The 21538-nt window shown below is 40.4% G+C and overlaps 1 protein-coding gene across 2 annotated transcripts in view; it reads right to left on the bottom strand.

The window, feature by feature from the left end:
• Nucleotides 1-11743: 11743 nt before the first annotated feature.
• Nucleotides 11744-21538, bottom strand: part of si:ch73-29c22.1 (kelch-like protein 20) — a 38938-nt gene continuing 29143 nt past the window's right edge. For both annotated transcript variants that reach the window (XM_051931774.1, XM_028808880.2), the window contains 4 exons: nucleotides 19948-20081; nucleotides 15974-16182; nucleotides 14520-14626; nucleotides 11744-12586 (listed from right to left, as the gene is read on the bottom strand). In XM_051931774.1, the coding sequence (XP_051787734.1) occupies nucleotides 12523-12586; nucleotides 14520-14626; nucleotides 15974-16182; nucleotides 19948-20081 (514 nt within the window). In that variant the 3' untranslated portion in view covers nucleotides 11744-12522. The remainder of the gene's footprint in view (nucleotides 12587-14519; nucleotides 14627-15973; nucleotides 16183-19947; nucleotides 20082-21538) is intronic.

Raw genomic sequence — 21538 nt, 5'->3', positions numbered from 1 at the left:
ATCTGATTGTATGGGTGGTTACCTACCACACGCCGTGGCGCAGCGTAAAGGATGCAGTGGAGTGTGTACACCTGATGTGTAAACGTTGCTACACAAATGTGTTCACAATCACCATGATCAGCTGATGCTGGTACATCACTTTCGTTCTCAATTTCCATCTCCAGATCACTTGCATCAAAATCGGAGTCCAGCAAGTCACAATCCGATGCAGCAATAACACGCAAAACATCGTCCACAGAGTATTTTTCTTTGCACATTCACTTTGGCCATTTTAAAGGTTGTTTACTCTTTGCTATTCATGCACATGCAAGGAATTGGGGACTGATTACCGTCCTCTACCCCTAAATTTCAACAAAATTTGAGACCCGCCCTGAAAGACTTAAGAATTTTTATACATTTATAGCTCCAATTACCTCTCCAGCAAAGAAATCAAATAAGAACTTCTGTTGCAGTGGAGAAGCACAAAAGACCTTTGATGAACTCAGACCTGCATTTACTTACATAAGCTCCATTTCTCGGCTCTTTGAATCCGAAGTCGATCCATCATATTTAGGAGTTGGAGCAGTCCTTTCTCAGCAATTATCTAACACAAGCAAACTTTTTTCTTGTACTTATTTTCCCTGCAGAAGAGAATTAGAATATCAGAAATAGAGAATTATTGGCTATAAAATTAGCATTTGAAGAATTTTGACACATGGGGGCTGAACATTCAATTACAGTTTTAACAGTTCACCATGTTTATTTAAATGTTTGCCAAGTGAGGTGGGCTTTATTTTTTAGTATAATTTCAAACAGGCAGTGTGACTGGAATTGAAAGTCTGATGTCCTATCAACACTTTATGATGATGACGAACAGACTTTGGAAGCAGAGGATATCTTGCTCAATGAAAAATGTCTTGCTGTCACCACAAGATTTAGTATGAGGTATAAAGAATATTAGTGTTCAGCCATACCAGGAAATTATCTCCAGGGTTTAGAAATTTCACTGAAAAATGACAGAAGAGAAGATCTGTTTTGAGGCCATGATTTTTTTTAGAAGTATATTCTGGATTCAAAAATCTTGGGAACTAATTAGGCGTCACTTTTGGTGGCCTACCATGAATCAAGATATCAGGTCTCCCACACTCACTTGTGAGGTTAGCGCTAAAGCCAGTTCTGCTAGCCCAATGGCTCTGCTTTTTGCTGTTCTACTTGCTTCTTGACATTGGAAGGAAATTACATGAGATTACTCCTGGGTATACCACCATCTAAGTCACTGTTGATGGGATTTTGAAATCTGCCCATTAAGGAAATTACTAACAGCAAAACAATTCATAAGGATCTTTCTAGGTCCACAATTTCTTCCATAATCTGGAAGTATTTTTGTAATAAGATAAGAATTACTGTAACTTTCATTTACCAGCCAGAGGGAAATGGGCAAACCTGAGGAGTCCTTCAGGACGTAAAAGAAATCGGTTAAACCGTTTTCCCAAATCATCCTAATTAGAGTGAACTCTTACCATTGCAGAGCTCTCAAGGCATATATTATTATTTAATTCCTCAGTTGGTGTGACCCCCTTGGAGAATCTTAACGGCTTTGGCTGTGTCCTTATGTCAAAAGGTTTAGTCAGGTTTTACCTGACTTTATTTCTAAGAGGTGGATTCAAAAGTTAAGGAGAAATTGTTGACAGTGGGGGGCCTCTACCAAATCATTTGCTAATACTGTAAAAACATTTAGCCCCAGAGTAGGGGAGAAGGAGTATCTCACAGCACAGGACATCCACCCAAGGTTTCTACCACAAAAACTAGCCCTAAATACACACCTTATTCCATTTTGAAAGTGTGTCCAATTTCATGTAAGTTGGTGTTGCAACAGCACTTCAGAACTCATCCCACTTTCTATTTATTCCAGCTAAATCCTGTCTTTTGAAGCCGTCGTCAGGAATCCACTGATCCTCCTCCAATTACAGTAGATGGGGAACAAGAATATGACAACAAAAAACTTTAAACTCATAGGTGCGGTTGAAAGGTTTATTATTTTGTCCACGACCCAGATGACAGAACCTTCTTCTATCTTCTTATGTTCACGTATCTCATCTTTTACAACAGTTATACCACATGAATCCTTGGAAGCCTATAATGGACATGTTTGGAGACCGCATATTAGTAAGAGGCCTTATGATTTTGCCCTTACATTTTTTTACTTACCTATAATTTCATATTCAATTTACATATTATTCTTTTGTTTAACTTGTACTTTATTTAGCATATTATTATGACAATGACGTCACTGCATTGCAGTATTGGGGCTGTTTTTATCATGAGTACTACTAGTTCATGCACAACTTCCCCATCTGTAGTCATGTTGTGTGTGTAACATGTCGGCCTCTGTTGTGTTTTTTTGTTAACTTTTTTGTGGGTTTCTCCTGAACAGTTTTAAATAAACTGTACATCTCTTTAAGAGTTTTCGCACCGAAGGATTACAAAAATAACATTTTAGCTTTTTATTGTTATGAGTGCCATCATTTCAGAGCATTTGTGTCTGCAGTTTCCATGGCAATATTACCCAGAATAATACCATGCATGTGATGTCACCAGAATGTTCCATATAAAGGTCCATGCAGGCACTTCTGGATTATTTACCGTATATACTTGTGTATAAGTTGGGTATTGAAACCCGAAAAATCGCTCATAAAATCAGACCCCCCGATTAAAAATGCGACACTTAATTTTTTTTTCATCTTCTTGCCTCCTCCAGTCTCTCACCAGTTTCTCAGACACATCGAATTTTGTTGCAGCAGCACAGTTACCAATTTCTTTCGCCACTTCGATGACTTTTAATTTAAAACCAGCTTCATATTTTCTTCTGATTGAACGCTCGATCGTAGATAAGGGATGCTCTTACGATAAAGGTGTATGAGGGTGTGAGATAGAAAAACACAAATCAGTACAAATGTCACTTCGGAATAGTTCAGGTATTACTGTGTGGTCACGTAGGCGCAATACATAGAAACAAAAGGCCATGTGCTCCGTGGTTACTCTCTCAGGTGGGCGTTAGCATATCGTAATCCTTGGACCAATAGTGGGAGTTTTCCACATTCGACTTGTACAACCGACATTATAAAATACCGAAAATAATACAGTAAAATCAAGCTCCGACTTATCTGCAGGAGAACTTAAACATGAGTATACAGTATATGGTAAGTTTGCAGATAAATTCCTAAATGTGTTTGTGTGACTTTAGAACTTTGCTTGTGGTATTAAGTACCTCAAATTTTGGTTAACAATTTAAACTTGTCAACAGATCAGCTTTACTTTTGATTTTGGCTAATTTTCTGATTACATTTAAATTTTTCAATCTTTATCATCATTTTGAGTGAGTGCAATGCATTTAAAATGGCTAGACAGTAAACCCAATGTCAAGGTTTATGGGTATTTTTAAAACAAAAGGACTCTTTGGCGCTGACACCAGATTTTTGCTTCCTCCAGATCTGATGTTTTTCTGATTTTTGGTTATCTGTTTGGTTTACTCCTTTTGCTCAGCTTCATTTCCTGGTCCATTTTTTTAGGCAGCACCCTCTTAATCATAGCTGTTCAGTCCATTCTTATTATACATGTTTTAATGTATTTTTTTTCTTGACATTTTTTCCATTACAGGTTTATCATAAAATAAGACTTATCTTAGTCACAGGGTTTACAAGCCAGGGACCAGCCCTAGATGGATCCCAGTTTAGTGCAAAATAGTGAAATGATAAATATTTCAGTAGATGCTAAAACAATCGAATGTGACTGAGCTGGAGAAAAGAGTCAAAACTGAGCTCCGTGGGATCGGTCCTGCCCTTTTGACAGTGGGCATAGCAGTGGGAATCTGGCCACCCAGTAAAAGATGGACACAGATGGCATACACAGGTCTCAGGAGGCCACCCAGCTCACTTCAATCAAATGACCCTGAGTTACATTAGAATGACATTACATGATGATGCCTCGGCAAGGGCCGTCAACTGGAGGCAGCAGTATAGCATCTTTTAGAAACATGTGGCCATGTCAGTGCAATTGGTCAGTTCATTTGAAACAATTCATGTTAAAAACGTTAGGTGTAATAATGGACTCTGACCTAAACTTTAAATCACACATTAACTAGATTGCAAGACTGCCTTTTTCACTTAAGAAACATTGCAAAAGTTAGATATCTTTTAATAAGGCAAGAGGCTGAGAAAATATTTCAGGCTTTTGTTTTTAGATAGATAGATAGATAGATAGATAGATAGATAGATAGATAGATAGATAGATAGATAGATAGATAGATAGATAGATAGATAGATAGATAGATAGATAGATAGATAGATACTTTATCTATCTATCTATCTATTTTAGTCGACCAGATTACTGTAATGCACTTCTAACAGGACTACCTAAGAAAGACGTTAATCAGTGGGGATTAGTTTAAAATGCAGCATCAGGAATTGTAGCCAGAAAAAGAAAATCTGAGCATATCCCTCCAGTTTTAGCATGGTTGACACGAAATACCTCTGTCCTGTAAAATTCTATTGATGGTATATAAGGCTTTAAATAATTTTCACCTTTTTTATTTTTCTGTCTTCCCAGCCATCTGTCCTTATCATTGGACTCATGTTTAGAGACTTTAGACACAATGCCATATATAAGGGCTCTTACATTTCTACTAATTATATACCTACAGTATTTTATGTATGTGCATATTGATTAATTTTATTTATTCATTATTATTCTTAACTAATTTGAATTTGTTTTTCTTTTGTATAATCTATTTCATTGACACCCTGTAAAGCACTTTGAGATGCATCCTTTGTATGAAAACGTGCTATAGAAATAAATGCTGTTGTTACACTGACGATGGTTAGGCCAGCCCTCTATGCACAGAGCATCACTGGCTTAGCCCACTCCTGTAACCAGGGGTCAAGAACGGGCACATTTAACCCCTCACTCTTTCACTAGGCAAGTTAGCTATCCGCCTGCTGCACCAACCCATGTCCTGTGTTGAGTTCCCTTGCACCATCTTGGCAACACATTTTGGGATCTGTTATCTTCTGGTAAATTAGAGGGGCATCTCTGGATGTCAGATATCCCCTCTTGGCTCTCACTGAACACTGGTATCACTGTCTCAGATATTCTGCTCATATTCCACATGGAGTGCTGCCTCTTTTCTTTGTATTGCTCTCTGCTGTCCTTCTCTTCTGGCAAAGGGTACAATCATCCTCTCCTCTCTAGATATGTGCTCTTTGGTGAAGCTAAATTGGTGTGAAAGACTGAGTCCTTTAATGGACTGGCATCCCGTCACCTGAGTCAAACAGACAGGCCCTGGACAGGACTACAAACAGAAGAGGATATAAGGGGATCAACAAACCTGATTGTGCCAACTCAATAGCAGCCGTATTGCTATTAAAAAATAAAAATCACCACTCACCTCCAGGAGTGCTTTAGTCTGGAAGGTCCAAGTCAGTCCTTTGCATATGTCAGCTGACAATTTACAATGAATTAGCCATGTGCCCAACTACGTTGCGCGTGTTAAAGTTGTCTGTGAAGGGCTCCCTGTTTAAACGCGGCTGCCAGTCGTGAACTGGGCCCTTCGTTGCACAGCATTATGATTTTTTATAAGGGAAACAAAATTACAAAACAAAACCCTTGGACATTGATTCGATAGGAACGGCCTACTCGGAATCACTGTCCGAATAGTAATTATGTGGTGGTGTAGGAGCATTTCTGCTTCTCTCCGTTCACAGTCCGTCTCGTTTTCCACGACGCTGTCGTTTCCTCTCACGATCTCTTCTCAACCTTTCTCCAATCTCGCAGGTTGCTTTTTGGCAATCCAAAGAGTAAGGCAATATACACAGAGCAATGGTTATAAAAGGGGGACACATAGGTATCCAGGCTCTTTAAAGCATAAATAGGGATCACTTCACTGACATGTGAGCAAGCCACGGTACAACTGTGAGACGCGCAGCACTCGCCGGCTACAACGTAACAATAATGATTTCCGGAATGTGCTGTTACGTTGTCATTCATTTTACCCACTGTCTTTCTTTCATTCATATGTTACGTAGGCACGTACCTTTTATCTTCGGCAATCTCATTCTCTAACCAGGCCTCAGGAACTAACCAGCGTAACACTGTCCACCATCCCTTTCGCTATTCCGGCACATTGTTGACATCCGTGAGTAACAACAACGTACTAAACTGGAAGGTGGTCTACGCATGCGTGGAATTAGCGGACAAACAAAGATCAAGATCCAAATGAAGATTATATATAAAGATGGGTGGCACAGTTGCTAGTTCTGACACGAGAGATGTTGCCTCAGTTCACAACTAGCCTCTTCTGCGTGTTTTATTTATGTTAAAATTTACTAGGGACTTAAAATTGGAATCCTAGCTTCAAGGTAACGTAGTAGTACTCACTAAACATGGCACCAAAGAGAGGCAATGTGGATTAACATAGGCAGGGAGAATTTTACTAAAACTACCTACATAGCAATCTATCTATCTATCATATAGTGCCTTTCATATCTATCTATGTATCATATAGTGCCTTTCATATCTATCTATCTATAATAATAATTCATTACATTTATATAGTGCTTTTCTCAGTACTCAAAGCGCTATCCACACAGGGAGGAACCGGGAAGCGAACCCACAATCTTCCACAGTCTCCTTACTGCAAAGCAGCAGCACTACCCCTCTATCTATCTATCTATAGTGCCTTTCATATCTATCTATGTATCTATAGTGCCGTTCCTATCTATCTATCTATCTATCTATCTATCTATCTATCTATCTATCTATCTATCTATCTATCTATCTATCTATCTATCTATCTATCTATCTATCTATCTATTTATCTATCTATCTAGTCCAGTTGCACATTGACTTGCACATGCAAGTAAGAATTTCCCTGTCCTCTGTACACAGGACAATACTGACCCTAAGACCCTTGTCCTGTGTGGGTCACTCTCTGGATGTTTTCATTGTCTCCCACATCCCAAACACAACAGACTTCCACTGACTCACAACTCTAAATTGACCTCACGAGGATGGGTGTCAGAGTGCCCTGTTTAGGCTCACTGTTATTGAGGTAGGCCTTGGCTCTTTGCAGCTATCAAATAGGATTAATCATAATCATTATTTGGATAGATGGATTTAATGTGTGCAAAATGGTTCTCGGTTTGTGAAAGCTTGCTCACAAAGCAGCCCAAACAGATTCTGCCCAGAGTGGAAGAAGTGAAGAAGTATAACAGTCAACAAAGCTATCATCTGGCATGGATTGATTTGTGAGTTTCCCGGTGAGTAATGTGAAGTGAATTGCTTTGTTATATTGCCCTCTAGTGGTCGAATTTAGATACGACAAGTGTCAAACTTGTTTCATGCACTCACTTGTTTTCCAGAGTTCAGTAGTATCATGAGCATGGCAGAGACTAACTCTGAATGGGGTGCCAGACCATCTCAGGGCATAGCTGGGCACTCACCTATACTAAAGCTTTTATACCCGTTCTCTTAAGGTAACCTGTTCGATTCTGGCCCACTGTCCGGGTTCACAACTAAAGAGCTTAGTAGCACATGGTGTTGAGTTACACTGGGGTTACACTGATGATACAACACAATCAGAGTAGTATAGAAGCGCAAACTGCCTTACTTTCTAATGCATTGCCTCTTTAAAGAGGGTACTTTTTTTTAAGTACAGTACACAGCTTTAGTACAATTTCTTCTTCAGTTTGTTTGTGACTGAAACACTGAAGGTTAAAGGACTTGCTCAGGGTCACACAATGAGTCTCAGGTGGGGAATGAATCAGCATCATTTTTTTGTTGGGAGTCCAGCACTACATACAGTCGGCCACACTGTCTGGTTGAAATTATATGACTTTAGGAGGACAGGAAAACCCTGAACAGCGACTTTCATATTGTGTTACGCATCGAAACTAAGAAATCCTGTGATGATGTGCACCAGAATACAAGGACAGTACAGAACTCAAGGGACAATCTTCAGCAGGGAGTGGTAGCTCCACAAGTAGGACAGGTGCACTGCTGGCAAATGCAATGTGGAAAGGTCATTTCACTTACAGCACTGCCTCAAAGACAGAAGGGTGACACAAACACATCCCTCATTGTTGAAAACTCAGCCTTCCCTACTGAAATTACAAAAAAAACAGATGAACTGAGAATAGAAGAATAACCAAAGACAAATAACAACAGTAAAACAAAACAACTGTGAACATGAAAAACAGTCACCTGGCACTCCTTCAGTATCTTCTGTAGCCAACCACCTCCTGCAGATGCCACTGCCTGACCCGCCTGGCACACAAAACCAATGAGCCTCAGTGTGCTGTTGTCAGATGTTATTCCATTTCTGCAGAAAGGCTCGATCAGTTCCAGCACACTGGCATTCACTCTTCAGGACAATTGTGACCACAGCTGCTGTGTGTGGCCAGGCTGCAAGGTCAGATGTCTACAAGTGGTGAGCAGAGGACCTCTAACAGGTTATTTTATACTAAGGTCAGCAGCATGAAGCTTGTCTCCCAATGTCTTGTTAGTGACAATGACTTCATTCTACCAGCAGTTTCCACACCTCTATAGGTGGCAGAACTGAAACAATCTCACAGATGGACCAGGCTGATGTGTTACTTTTGTATGGTCAACTGAGTGTGATACTGGCACATGACAGGAATGGCTGCTTCATGCCAACGGACCCTTCCCTTGCTTATAGTGACATTTGGGACATTATGGAATGAATGATGGACCTTTCAAAAATGACCTGGCAAGACATTGTACCTCCAGGATCTTGTCGGGCAAAAGTGCATCTCGTGAGACTTCACATGTTTGGCCAGTTGCAATGCCTTACTGCTCAAGCAGGACTACAGAACTCGTCACACGGCCTACACAAATTGACAGCATTTGGTGAAAGTAGCTGGTGAAATTGTTGTGCTCTTTTTTTAGTTGATATACAGCATAATGTGGTGAGTTGGCATCCCATCCATAGAGGTACCTGCCTTGGTCCCAGTTTTGCAGGACTGTAGCTGCCAGCACCTCAAAACTTTATAATGGACCGAGTGGGTCATGAAATGAGTGAATGTGTGGATGGTTATATATGGATGAATGACAGAAATTAACTCCATGTATCTGCACGGGTTTTCCTCCTCATGCTCTGTTTTTTCCTCTCATATCACAAAGGCTGGTTTGTTAGGATTAAGTGTTGATTCCAAATTGACCCTCTGATGGACTTACCCCGTGCCAAGGAGCAATTTTTCTGCCATCAGCCAATTGGTTTGGGGGCCCTGATTTGGATTACACAGTCTTGTGAGTGTCAGGTGTAATGTTATTTGAAATAAAAGAATGACCGTCTACGAAAGGGAGCTTAACAGAGTTAATAATTCAGCCACATCACTTCAATTCAATTGTATTGTGGAGGAGGATTTTAAAGGTAAACAAGATGGAAATAGAGCCACATGTTTTGTTTTTTTGTTGTTCTTTATTTCGCCTTATACTATTTCTTGTATTTGGAATTTGTTAGTTTTCGCATACCCCTTGGGGTCAGAGCACAGGGTCAGCCATTGTACAGCGCCCCTGGAGCAATTACAGGTTAAGGGCCTTGCTCAAGGACCCAGCAGAGTAGGATCTCTTTTGGCAGTGATGGGGATTTGAACCGGCAACCTTCTGGATACCAGCACAGATCCTTAGCCTCAGAGCCACCATGTTTAAAGGACAATTGCCATTTCCTTGGTATTCCTTCATGTTCTGTTCAGATCTAACAATTATAGCTACAATGAATTTGCAAGCTGCTGCAAAGTAAACGTGACCAGATGGAGTTACTGTATCTCAGTTAAAGCCATAAGTTACTTTTATGTAATGGTTTTGTGTAATATTAGGATGATGGAATTTTTGAATTTGGTGTGACCATTTATTTGGTATTTGGTACACTGTATTAATGAGTATTTATGACAGAGAAGATCATCACAAGAATACTGCAGCATTGCAGAAAAGTAGAATTTAGCCAGGAAGACTGTGATGCAGAAAAAAAGACAAGGCACCTGGGCATGAAGGCGGAGTAGCAACTAAACAACAGCTGGAATAGATGGTGGGTCAGGTTGAGGACCACCAGTGAGTGCCAACTAGTGATGAGCAAAACGATTTGCGTGAAATTGAATTTACAATTAAATTCAGCGTTTCTCTCAGCAAAATATTTTGTGAAATAATTGCATTTTGCTTCAAGCACAATTTGTGCCATTTACACAAGAAGGATGGCATTTAGTTCTTGTCTGGAATTGTTTACATGAATTAATTCCTGTCATTTAAAATCATCAGACTCATTTCACATGAAGACACATGTTCTCCCTCATGTGTTGTGATTGCTCTGGTAGTGCATACAATGACGATGACAACGTAAAAGAAACTCAAAGCTCGATGGTGGATGTCCTTAACCAGGATTCAGCATTTGTTTGGAGGAGTGGTGGTGGTGCTTGGTGAGATTTCTCTGTGGAGGAAACCCAGTAATGTGATCCATCCATTATCCAACCCGCTATATCCTAACTACAGGGTCATGGGGGTCTGCTGGAGCCAATCCCAGCCAACAACAGGGCGCAAGGCAGGAAACAAACCCCAGGCAGGGTGCCAGCCCACCACAGGATGTAACGTATCCTGATCTTGTAAATTGCCTTGGATAAGAGTATCTACCTAATGTAAAATATTTATTATTATTAAAACAGAACATTCCAGAACCCACCAAATCCTACTATTATTATTATTATTAGATGCTTAAGCCCTGTGCTTGTGGTTGACATCATAGAATTGGGTATGTTGGGTCATCTTGAGCCAAAAAGTAAGAATGAGAGAGAAACAGAGTGACTCAGGTGGAGACTGATTGGCTTGGACAAAAAGAGAAAGAGACAGAGAGTGAAGGCACAGCCAATCAGAGTAGGAGAACTGATTGTGGAGATCCTGCAGGTTTGTTGATTTGGCGGCATCTCCTGTGGCCATAACAGTAGGAGCTGGATGGACTGCGTCAGTAGCTGCAGGAGAAGCAAACAAGCCACCATGTCATGTCTTATTTCCAACACTGTGTAGTATTTTATAGTTGCTATTAGTATTTTTATTATTAGTAGTACTGTAGTAGAAATCACAGATTTCATTCTCTTACATGCCCATGTCTTTCTCACAAAATGCCAAATGACTTGGTTCCTAATTCAGGTCAAGGCTGCTTGAGAGAGAGGCCATGAAGTGCATAGGATCTCCTGGCTGATAGGGGTCATTAGATGAGAAGTGTTGAAAGGCAAAGCCAGGGACAACTGGCAGAAGAGACTGCATTTGGTCCTTCCCTGGACACCCTGTTGGCCGCTAAATGAAATGAGCAGAATGGATTCGCTCTTTGGAGACCCACTGAGAGTTGTTTTAAGGTCTGGGGTCCAGGAGTATAGTTGATATACAGTAACCTAACAGAAGTGATTCTGGGAATTGGTCTGAAAGTTTTAGGATGTACTTTAAAGATACCCTAGAAATTAAATGAATATAGAATTGGGAGTAAAATTTAAGAAAAGGCAGATTCATGAGAAGAAGTGGGCAACAGGAGGTGATAAGGGAGCGCTTTGTCACAGGCAAGCTGAAGAGCCACCCTAATAGAAAGATGGTGGTTGAAGATTTGAAAGGGGCCTCTGGAGGATTCATAGGATTATTTGCTCTCCATTCTGCGATCCTTCCTTTCTGGTACAGTTGAACTCCTTGGAATTATGTACTCCGAGAAATGCCAGAAGAGCAATTTTCCTTTATTACAGTATTTAGACCATATACTGTATGCGGATCAGGTAGCATACACGGAGATGCCCCCGTCACACAATGTACAACTTTGTGTGTTGTTTTTTTAATAAGACTATCATTATCTATTGCTATGACTTTTAATAAGATCAGGACATATTTTAACAGCCATTCATATGGAAATCCAGAAAATTCAAGTGTTTCTCAGAATGTCTCAATTGTGCCTTTATATTTTTGAAATCACCCCCATTTACAGATTTTACACTTCCATAATTATTCACTTCATGCATAATAGATTTGAGGTTTTTTTTTTTTTGATTTACTCTTTTGAAAATTTCATCCCTTTACTTTCCTGCTTGCTTAATTCAGTTTAGAGTGGCGAGGGGGTCAGTGTTTATCCCAACAGCACTGGTTTCAAAGGGAAAACTCTCTTTGGAGGGGACGCCAGTCCACTGTAGGCACACCAACGCATGCACATTGACTCATGCAGGGTCATTTTATTTTACTGAGCTCCTGTTTAGCTTCACGTATAAAGAAAATCAAATGTCAAATGAGTTCCTAGCTATGCAGGGTGCTTCAACATTTAATCCATGTTTTCCTTCTGTTTGTATGAAGCCATTATTTAATTAAGGTGCTTGAAGTAACAATTTTCTCAGGGTCATTTTAAAATTATGCTCTGCTTCAGCTGCTTTAAGCTCCTAACAGTTCTAGTGCATACATTATTGTTCATTTCCATCTTTAATCTGGATGATCCATTGAACGCCACAGACTTGTCTACTTCATCTGCACCACACAAAAACTGCCACCTGGGTGCTTGTTCTTCATACTTCCGAAGTGCCTGAAAGGAAGCATATGGTGCCATGAAACAAACAATGATGGTGCAGCAGAGTGTAGGCCAACTTTGTATAAAGTGCTCGTAGTCATGGCTGCTTATTGATTTGACAGATCAGGCTTCATGAATCAGTTTTCATTCACACAAAAATATTTACCAAATATGTAATTGTCAAACTTGATTTGTTCAGTTCTTGCAGCTGGTGCCTACCTTGGCAGCATTTGGCTCGTGACAGAAAGCAAACCTTCATGGGGTGCTGGTGTTCCTCCATTTTCTAAACCCACTTAATGTAATTTCTGATCACTGGGGTTGGACAATATATGAGCATTATTGAACACAATGCAAAAACACAACCACAGATATGATGCCCGTCCATCACAGGACAAACATACATCAGCAAACTAACCTGTTCACCTTTAGGACAAGGGATGGGAAAAAAGGAATGAATGGAGAAACATCCACACAGATGGTGAACATGTTGGGATTTGAAACCAGTCTCCTAGTATCTGGACCCAGCAGCACTAAACGCAATGACAGCAATATTGATAGTTTACTTAATACTCTTTTGAAGGTCAATTATATTTATACTAGCTTTGTGTGGTCTTCAGGACAAAAAACAACCCATAAACTCCCTAGCAGTTTCACTATATTGGTGAACTTGGAGAGGCGTCAGCTAACTCTTAAGAATTACCCAGGGCAGAGGACGCAGAACCACCTGTGCTTGCTGCCCCACTGGCTTTCATAAGAAGACACTGACGATACCATATCTTAGCCGTATCGCTGGCATATGAGTCCTTTTAATCTTTGTCTCGAGAAAATACCTCCAGATAGACAAAGTTTTTAGTGAAGACTTGAAAGCCTTGCCCTCCATTGCTGAGGTATTTCTCTTGCATGCTGCTGAGCCATAGCGTTTGCTTCCTTTTGACGTTGTGTCTCTTCGTCTGTGTCATTCGCACGACGTTGTTGTTGTGTGCCAGTGTTTGCTGCACACTGGTCTTTCGTAGTGAGAAGTGAGGTGTATGTAGGCACAGAAAAAATGTAAAAGTGCATGCATGCGCCATCTAGTGGCTGTGGTTGAGCATGAACAGAGCTGACTGCTCCATACACACATACACACACACACACACATACACACACACACACAGGTCTTTTGTTTATATACTGTATGTCTAATTATGCCATTTCAGTGTAGTCCAATCCTAGGCTGCCATACCTTCAGCTCTGCAGTCAGACCACCTACACTTCAGAACAGGTAGTCCAGCTGAAGGTAAGCGTGTTTGGGCCCGACAGTGTAAAAGTGTATGCATGTGCCATCTAGTGGCTGTGGTTGACTGTGGAAATGTTTGGGTTGCTGCTGTAAGGGTTGTTGGTGAATCCATCACCCTGTGGTCTGTGTGTGGATTCCAATACCCTAGTTAGGTGACAGGGACACTGTGCTGTGAAAATCAGTGCCATCTTTTGGAAGCGAAGTAAAACCAAAGGACCTAACTCTCTGTGGTCATAAAAGAACCCTGGTCAGCTTTTGAAAACAGTAGGGAGTTTTATGATGACCTGACTAAATTGCCCACCATGGCCTGGCCATTCTAGACTCCTAATTATCTCCATTCCCTTATTGGTTAACTATTTCACCCCTTTACCACCCTGTAGCTAATGCGTGGCACAAGAATAGCTGCTATCACATCATCTTAGGTGGATGATACACTTTGGTGGTGGTTCAAGTGGCTCCCCAATATCTATGTAAAGTGCTGTGACTAGGTTAGAAAAGCGCTATATAACTGTAATTATATCCAAGCCAGTCAAATTACTTTATAGGCCTCTTGAAAAAAGGATACACAGCATGGTGTACAGTTACTATTGATATACCAGATGCTTCTGTGTCTTTTGGAAACACCAACAGGCCATGAGTGGTAGTTATTTAACAAATTCCAAACTAACTCACCTCCATGCGTTTGTTTCCAAATCGTAGGCTTCTACTGATTTCAGATGAGAAATGCCGTCAGAACCACCAATGGCTAACAATATTCCTTCCACAACTATGAGCCCCACCTAAAAGACAAACGTAAAACTTTGCTTTAAATATAAGAAGCAAAAAATACATTTTGTAAAGTACTATATCAAAATATAGTTCTCATGTTCTCTGGCAGATAATTACCAAGCTGACATGTTGATTCTGTCATCTGGTTTACAAAGGCCAGTGCTCTAATGTGCCTCCATGTGTTACTGTGAAGATTAGGTGTCACCCAGTGTTTGCTAACATCCTTTGTTAGTAAGGATGTCACAATAATGCAATATATACACAGTGAGTATTAAAATAATTTGACTTTTTTAATATGGCACTCCTAAACCCTCACTGGTGCACCAGTTGGTTTTAGAAGTCACAGAATTAGTTTAGTGGAGATCACCTGTCTGGGGATCTTTGGACAACCAGAAGTTTACAAGTTTGTAGTATAAATAAAAGTTTGTTTAATAATATTGTTATTGCTGCATTGTTAGTTAGTAGCTAAGATGGTGGCTAGTAAACCACATGTGTGCCATTTCAGTCACCAACACTGACCTACTGAGACAAGCATTGAGAGTCACTTTCAGTGCACAGGCAGGAATGTCTCCTCTATTTATTTTTCTTTTTCCTCCTGAGCTTTCTAGGGTTACCACTAAAGACAACAAATGCTAAATTGGAGGTGCAACTTCGGTTTAATGGGTAGCACAGTGGTAAGTGAAAGATCTGGGTTCAGTCACCAGTCAGGTCATTGTCTATTTAGAGTTTGCACATTCTCCTCATGTCTGCCTGGGCCTCACTCCTGCATTCGAACACCTTTGTGTTAGGTTAATAGACAACTTTAAATTTACACTGTGCATTAGAAAGTCCTGTGATTGGCTCCATCCAGGGTTGGCGTCCTTCTTTCTCCTGATGCTGTTAAGTGGCTCTAACTGGGTATCGATAATGGACATTCAGTGTCACTATAAATAACATAGCTATTTACATTGTAAAAGTTTGACACATGACTGACACATTCAGAATGTAGCACTGATTGGGAAAGGGGAAGTCCCCTGTTGTCCACCTGTCCATCACATTTCCAATCCCCACCCCATGTCCATAACCCCGCCCCCAGCAGTGCTACCCTAATACTTCTTCCAAAGTTCCTAATTGCCATTAAGATACAAGATCTTAATTTCTAGCAGACACAGACGTTCCAACAGCACCGTTTCAACTATTATTTGTAATTTCTTTCTGATAAATAAGGTAAATTTAAGCAGAAAATGTGAACATCACCCAGTGTGGGGTTTGTGAAAACTTGGACAATTGGCTTTTGCATAAAGTCAGGTATCTAACATTTAAAAGGACAGGAGTGAGGCTGCAGGAATGTGGTCTTCTGATGCCAAAGGCTCCCTTACCTGGTTTCTCTTGTTTTGCATGGGTCTGACTGTTGACCACTGATTGCTTTCTGGGTTGAACCGCTCCACTGTGTTGAGCTCTAGGCGTTCGTCCTTCCCTCCTGCTACGTAAATCATATTACGATAGACAGCACAGCCAGCGTTCTCTCTCCAGGAGCTCAGAGAGGGACAGTGGTGCCAGCAGTCTTCAACAGGATTGTAACGTTCCACTGAAAACCAAAAAGGAGAGGTCAAAGGTTAAAGCCTACTCTCTCCAATGGAATATTAATAGAGCAAGCATAACAAATTTAGAGTGAACTAACTAGAACAGTTGAGTGATGATGGCCCATTAGCGTGGTATATAGGATTGAGACATGGGTTCTGGTTCGGACTGGGATGCCTCCTATGTGGCATTGCTATGTTCTTTTTCCCCTTATGTAGTTTCTCCTCTTGAACTCTTTTCTTACACCACCAGAGACACCCCAATATTGTACCTCTGTGAGTGTTGGTTTAATTGCCCCATGAAGGCTTGTGTTCCATTTGGAGTGATTTAAATATGCTAATGCGGGCATATTCTGGTTCACTGACTGAATCCTGCCTGATCTCAGCTTCCTTGAAAGGAGCAGGAATGGAGGGCTGATTTCCATCCATCCATTTTCCAACCCGCTGGATCTGAACACAGGGTCACGGGGGTCTGCTGGAGCCAATCCCAGCCAACACAGGGCACAAGGCAGGAACCAATCCTGGGCAGGGTGCCAACCCACCGCAGGACACACACAAACACACCCACACACCAAGCACACACTAGGGCCAATTTAGAATCGCCAATCCACCTAACCTGCATGTCTTTGGACTGTGGGAGGAAACCGGAGCGCCCGGAGGAAACAGGCTGATTTCCTCTAATATCCAAATCTAATATGAAACAAGATTGCTCCAAATATTGTGTGTGTGTATGTTTACTATTAAATACTTCACTAGAACTGAAACCAGTCTTGATAGCCTCACACATGAGGCAGGAAGCAACTCTGGATGGGATGGAAATCCATCACACTCATCCAAAGACCCTGTAAATTCCTATTTTGATTCACCCTTTCTTGGATTAGTAAGTCATCCCATTTCTGGTACATGGACTTCAGGGTAGAAGTCCCTTCAACTCAGAGCCTTCTGTATTCTTTAATGGGCCTGAACTCTAAGGGTGCATGTCAACTACCCACTCCTTTAAATGGACAGCACAGCCCCACCTGTAACTATTTCAGAAAAGGGGACCTTCTAGTCTTGCTGCCAGACTTTCATGGCAACCTTCTCTGCTCCTAATTGGCAGTGTGGTGCATAACTTAACAAGAAGAAAGCCCTTACTGCTGACTAGCGGCAAGGAGATTCTTCAAGCATTTGCTAACCCTCACTGGGCTTCCCCCTCTTTCTGTCTCAAAATTCAGACACCTGCTGGACTGCCTGCCCTCTAGCCTCCTGAAAGAACATGACATGTCTTTTCTCAGGCCATATCTGTGTACTATACTGATGTCTGGGCCTGTAGATCCTCTGGTGTTCCCAGTTTGCTGCCCTCTAGTGAACCTTACCCTCTCTTACTGGTCTGTGCAGGGACTTCCTCCAATGCCAGTATGGTACACTCTTTCTGTGGAGGTCTGTTTTGGGATCTTCACGTACTCTCTGCCATCCTGGCAGTGCCTGTACTCTTGGCAATCACATGCCAACCACACACGCCTACACAACACTCATATTTACTTTCTTTTCAAGCCACCCAGATAAGTTGTTCCACATTAGATGAAGGTCATAAAATAAAAACGTTTTCCATGAACCATGCTGTTCAAATGCTCACCAAAGCTATTTATGTGGACTTCATGCTTTTACTGTCACTGTGCTGGACTTATATTATGGCCAGGATTTACATGTAATTTCCTTTTTATTAATACTCTGGGGGTCTTTTCTGTCCACTGCTGTCAAGCAATTCAATGCTTACTCCTGACATACTCTTTAAATTCATTTTGAAATTTCTGCACAAATATACATTTATTTATTTACTTATCGATTGATTGATTGATTGGCTGTATTATTTGGTGTTTTTCACACTCATAGTCCATTTGCTTTGTTCTGAGTCAGGTGATGATTTGAACAAGTGAACATCCCGTGGGCATGTTGTGGACTTTTTTCATTGTGCACATTTTTTTCCTGTGAAAAATATTGTGGAGGGTCGACAGCAGTAGTCTTTGTACACTGCCACATTTCCATAATTATTTTGTTTATTTATCATGTGACATTTTTGGGTTTTTTTTTTGTTAAAATTTAAACAAATTCCCTCATTTATAAACATTCTGTACTTGGACTTGTCTCTCAAATCCAAGGTTTTATTTCCTCTCCCTTGTGGGGCATCTATGTGTATTTTTGCATATTTTGGGACATTTAAAATAGTATGTTGAACATTTAAAGCCAGACCCCCTTTGGGTCAGGATGCCTGGGGTGAGGCTATATCAGGGCAGGCTAGTGAAGGTCCCAGACTGCAATGTGGGACTTTTTCACTATGTTTGTGTGCTCCAGTTACAACAGCCAGAATGAATAAATTCGTGTAAAGGACTCTTCAAATAGAGACCTTACTAAATTAAACTAAACTGTACGGCAATTAAACCAATGCGCAGCAGCACACTTTTGGGGCACTGACATCTTGTGTTACTTTCTTAACTTATCATGAGGCGCATCTTGAAAAATAGGCCGACTACAATGAATTGTGTGAAGACTGTGATGAGATTTCATTCAATATCTTCTTTTTCATATTTATGTACCCAAGCATTTTTTGTTAGACAAACTGCACTATTTAATCAGTCTTTCTTTAAAGCACAGAATGATTTATTGTATAAAGTACACAGCAGTGTCGGGCGACACAGTAATTTGAAACCAGTGACATTTACTTGGCTGAGTTCTAATTTTTATAGAAACCAAAATGGATGGCATGTGGAGGAGCAGAGGTGATCCGCTGACCTTTATACTGCTCAGTGTTAAAGGAATTTACTTTGCCAGAGGTTCACAGCAGTGGCTTGATTGGCATTCTGTGAAAATAGGACATGGCGGAGTAGGAAGAATCTGTGAGCCTGACAGTGAATCATAATTCAGCTTCATTTGTACTTGGATAGATCTGAAAATGAAAAACATTTTTAGGAGAAAATGCTGTCATCGTGTTAGAGCACTCTGTTACAACATAAATCGCTCTGTACGGCTTAATTTTCATTGTATTTCTAGCTTAATTTGCATATTCATTGTGTTATTCTGTTCTACCTCTGTTCCATTATGTTTCTGCCCATCTTGTAAAGAGTTTTGTTTTAGATCACATATTTAAAAGCTCTAACACTCAGTCAAGCTTCCTTCCATTATATGTCTGCATGAAAATGACCAACCCTGGATGGGACAGGACAGGCACTTATCTCACCAACACCGACTCAGACTAACAGGAAGTCCTTGGACTGGAAAAGAAACCTTGTGTGAACACAGGGAGATCATGTATATGGCACATGAATAACATCCCAGGCTGTACTGTGGTGTGAATGGATGAAGACAGCACTGGAACCCACCCACTCCCAAATTATAAAGACAAGCAAAACTTTAGAAACAATGATTAGGCGGATATTAATAGTGCAACAGATCCCATCCACAGCAAAACAGTGAAAGGCAAAGAAAAGGACATCTGCTAATGGAAAAGTGACAGTGATATATGCTCCAAATACAACAAAACAAAATTTCATCCTCCTTTTTGGAATTTCTCTGTACTCGTGACGACCTATGAATGTGAAGAACCCAAATCACTCTAACCCTCATAGTTTTGCACATTGAATTGCAGTTTTTTTAGAAATTCGTTGCATTTATTCAGTGCATTATATCATGAATTCTAAAAAATAAATTTAATTATCATTTATCAATTTAAAACGTAAAGCCAACCAGAAGAAAAAAAATGTAAATATGAGAATGTTAGATTGTTGTTACTGATGAACCTGAGTTTAGCGGTGAGCTCCCATCAGATCCTCCAATGACATACAAGTAGCCCTCCAAGACGGCCACTGCTGCTCCTGTGCGCCGAGCGTTCATTGGTGCAACTCTGAACCACATGTTCATTTGAGGGTCATATCTGAAAAAAATAAATGCATGTTAGTAGCTTATGGGGAGCCTTCTGTCTCTAACATACAGTTTTTAAATATTATTTCTCTTTCCACTGTTCTATCAAAGACATAATGAGTTTAGTGGCAAAATGTATAAAATAAACAATATGGAAAATTGTTAATGATGTGTTAGTCTGAACTTAGCAGCTCACAAAAAACAATTTAATACTGTACATGCTAATTGCATCCCCTGTCTTGTTTTATGTCTTATCTTTCTATTATATAAAAAAATCTTGGGACAAGATGAGACTTTTTCAAAGAGACGGGACAAGACTTTTTCAGAGAGATAATTTCACGTCCCGCGAGACGAGATTTTTGTGCCAAGAGATGAATTGAAAATCTAACAGGTCCAAGTGGGGGGTGGAAATAAAAGACAAACAGTAGAAGAAGAAAAGACAAAGAGCAGAAGACAAAGTAGAATATCGTAAAGAGGTACAAAAACATTGGTGCGATAACACATGCAGAGCTGGTCAGAGATTATGAAAGTACTAAAATTGAAAGTCTCAAAAAACTGATAGTAAAGATCGCATTAAAGCTAACAAATGGAAATTATTACTCGGTGAAAAAATGGAACAGCGAAAAGAGATTGAATATATGGACATAGGTGACATGACAGAGCTACTACAAGTTTAATTTCAAAGAAACCACAATTCGGTCAGATTTATATTTATGATCACAGAGAAGCGATGCAACATAGAATCGAAAGAGTTAAATGATTGGACGTATTAGAAATTCTACAGCCAATAATGGATACAAATCCATACGTCCAAAAGTATTGCACTTTACACAAAATTTATCTCAAAAACATGGACAAAGAAGTTTTCTTGGATTTCTATATGAATCCGAAAGATCACGCTTGCATATATAATAAAATCAACATGTGATGAATTGTCAGCGATAATAGTTTCGAAAGACAGAAATATCAAAGACAGAGTTGATATTCGTGTTTATCCAAAAGCACAGCACGAAACATCACAAATGGCAGATCTGGGAAATGTCGAATGCGTAGGGCTCGCACGGGGGTTGGCGAGCAGGGGGCAGAGCCACCTAGTTTTAATAAAATTGATAGATTTAGAAGGTTTTGAAACCAAACTCTTCAGACGAAGATATACAAGACCTAATTCTTCAAACTCTAACCCAAGAGCAGAATCAGAATCAGAATCAGAACAGCTTTATTGGCCAATTATATGTATACATACAAGGAATTGGACTCCGGTTTTACCTAGTATTGTCCCTGATGCTGTGAGATTGACTTAAGTGTTCATGAGAGTGATGGCCTGAGGAAAGAAACTGTTCACATGTCTGGTAGTTTTGGTGTACAGTGCTCTGTAGCGCCTACCAGAGGGAAGAAGTTGAAAAAGGTTGTAACCAGGGTGTGATGGGTCTGCAATGATGTTTTCTGCCCGTTTCCTGACTCGAGATCTGT

This window comes from Erpetoichthys calabaricus, chromosome 9, assembly GCF_900747795.2.
Source record: "Erpetoichthys calabaricus chromosome 9, fErpCal1.3, whole genome shotgun sequence".
Taxonomy (NCBI): domain Eukaryota; kingdom Metazoa; phylum Chordata; class Cladistia; order Polypteriformes; family Polypteridae; genus Erpetoichthys; species Erpetoichthys calabaricus.
Note: the sequence above shows the minus strand (reverse complement) of the source record. Positions and strands in the feature narration are given on the sequence as shown.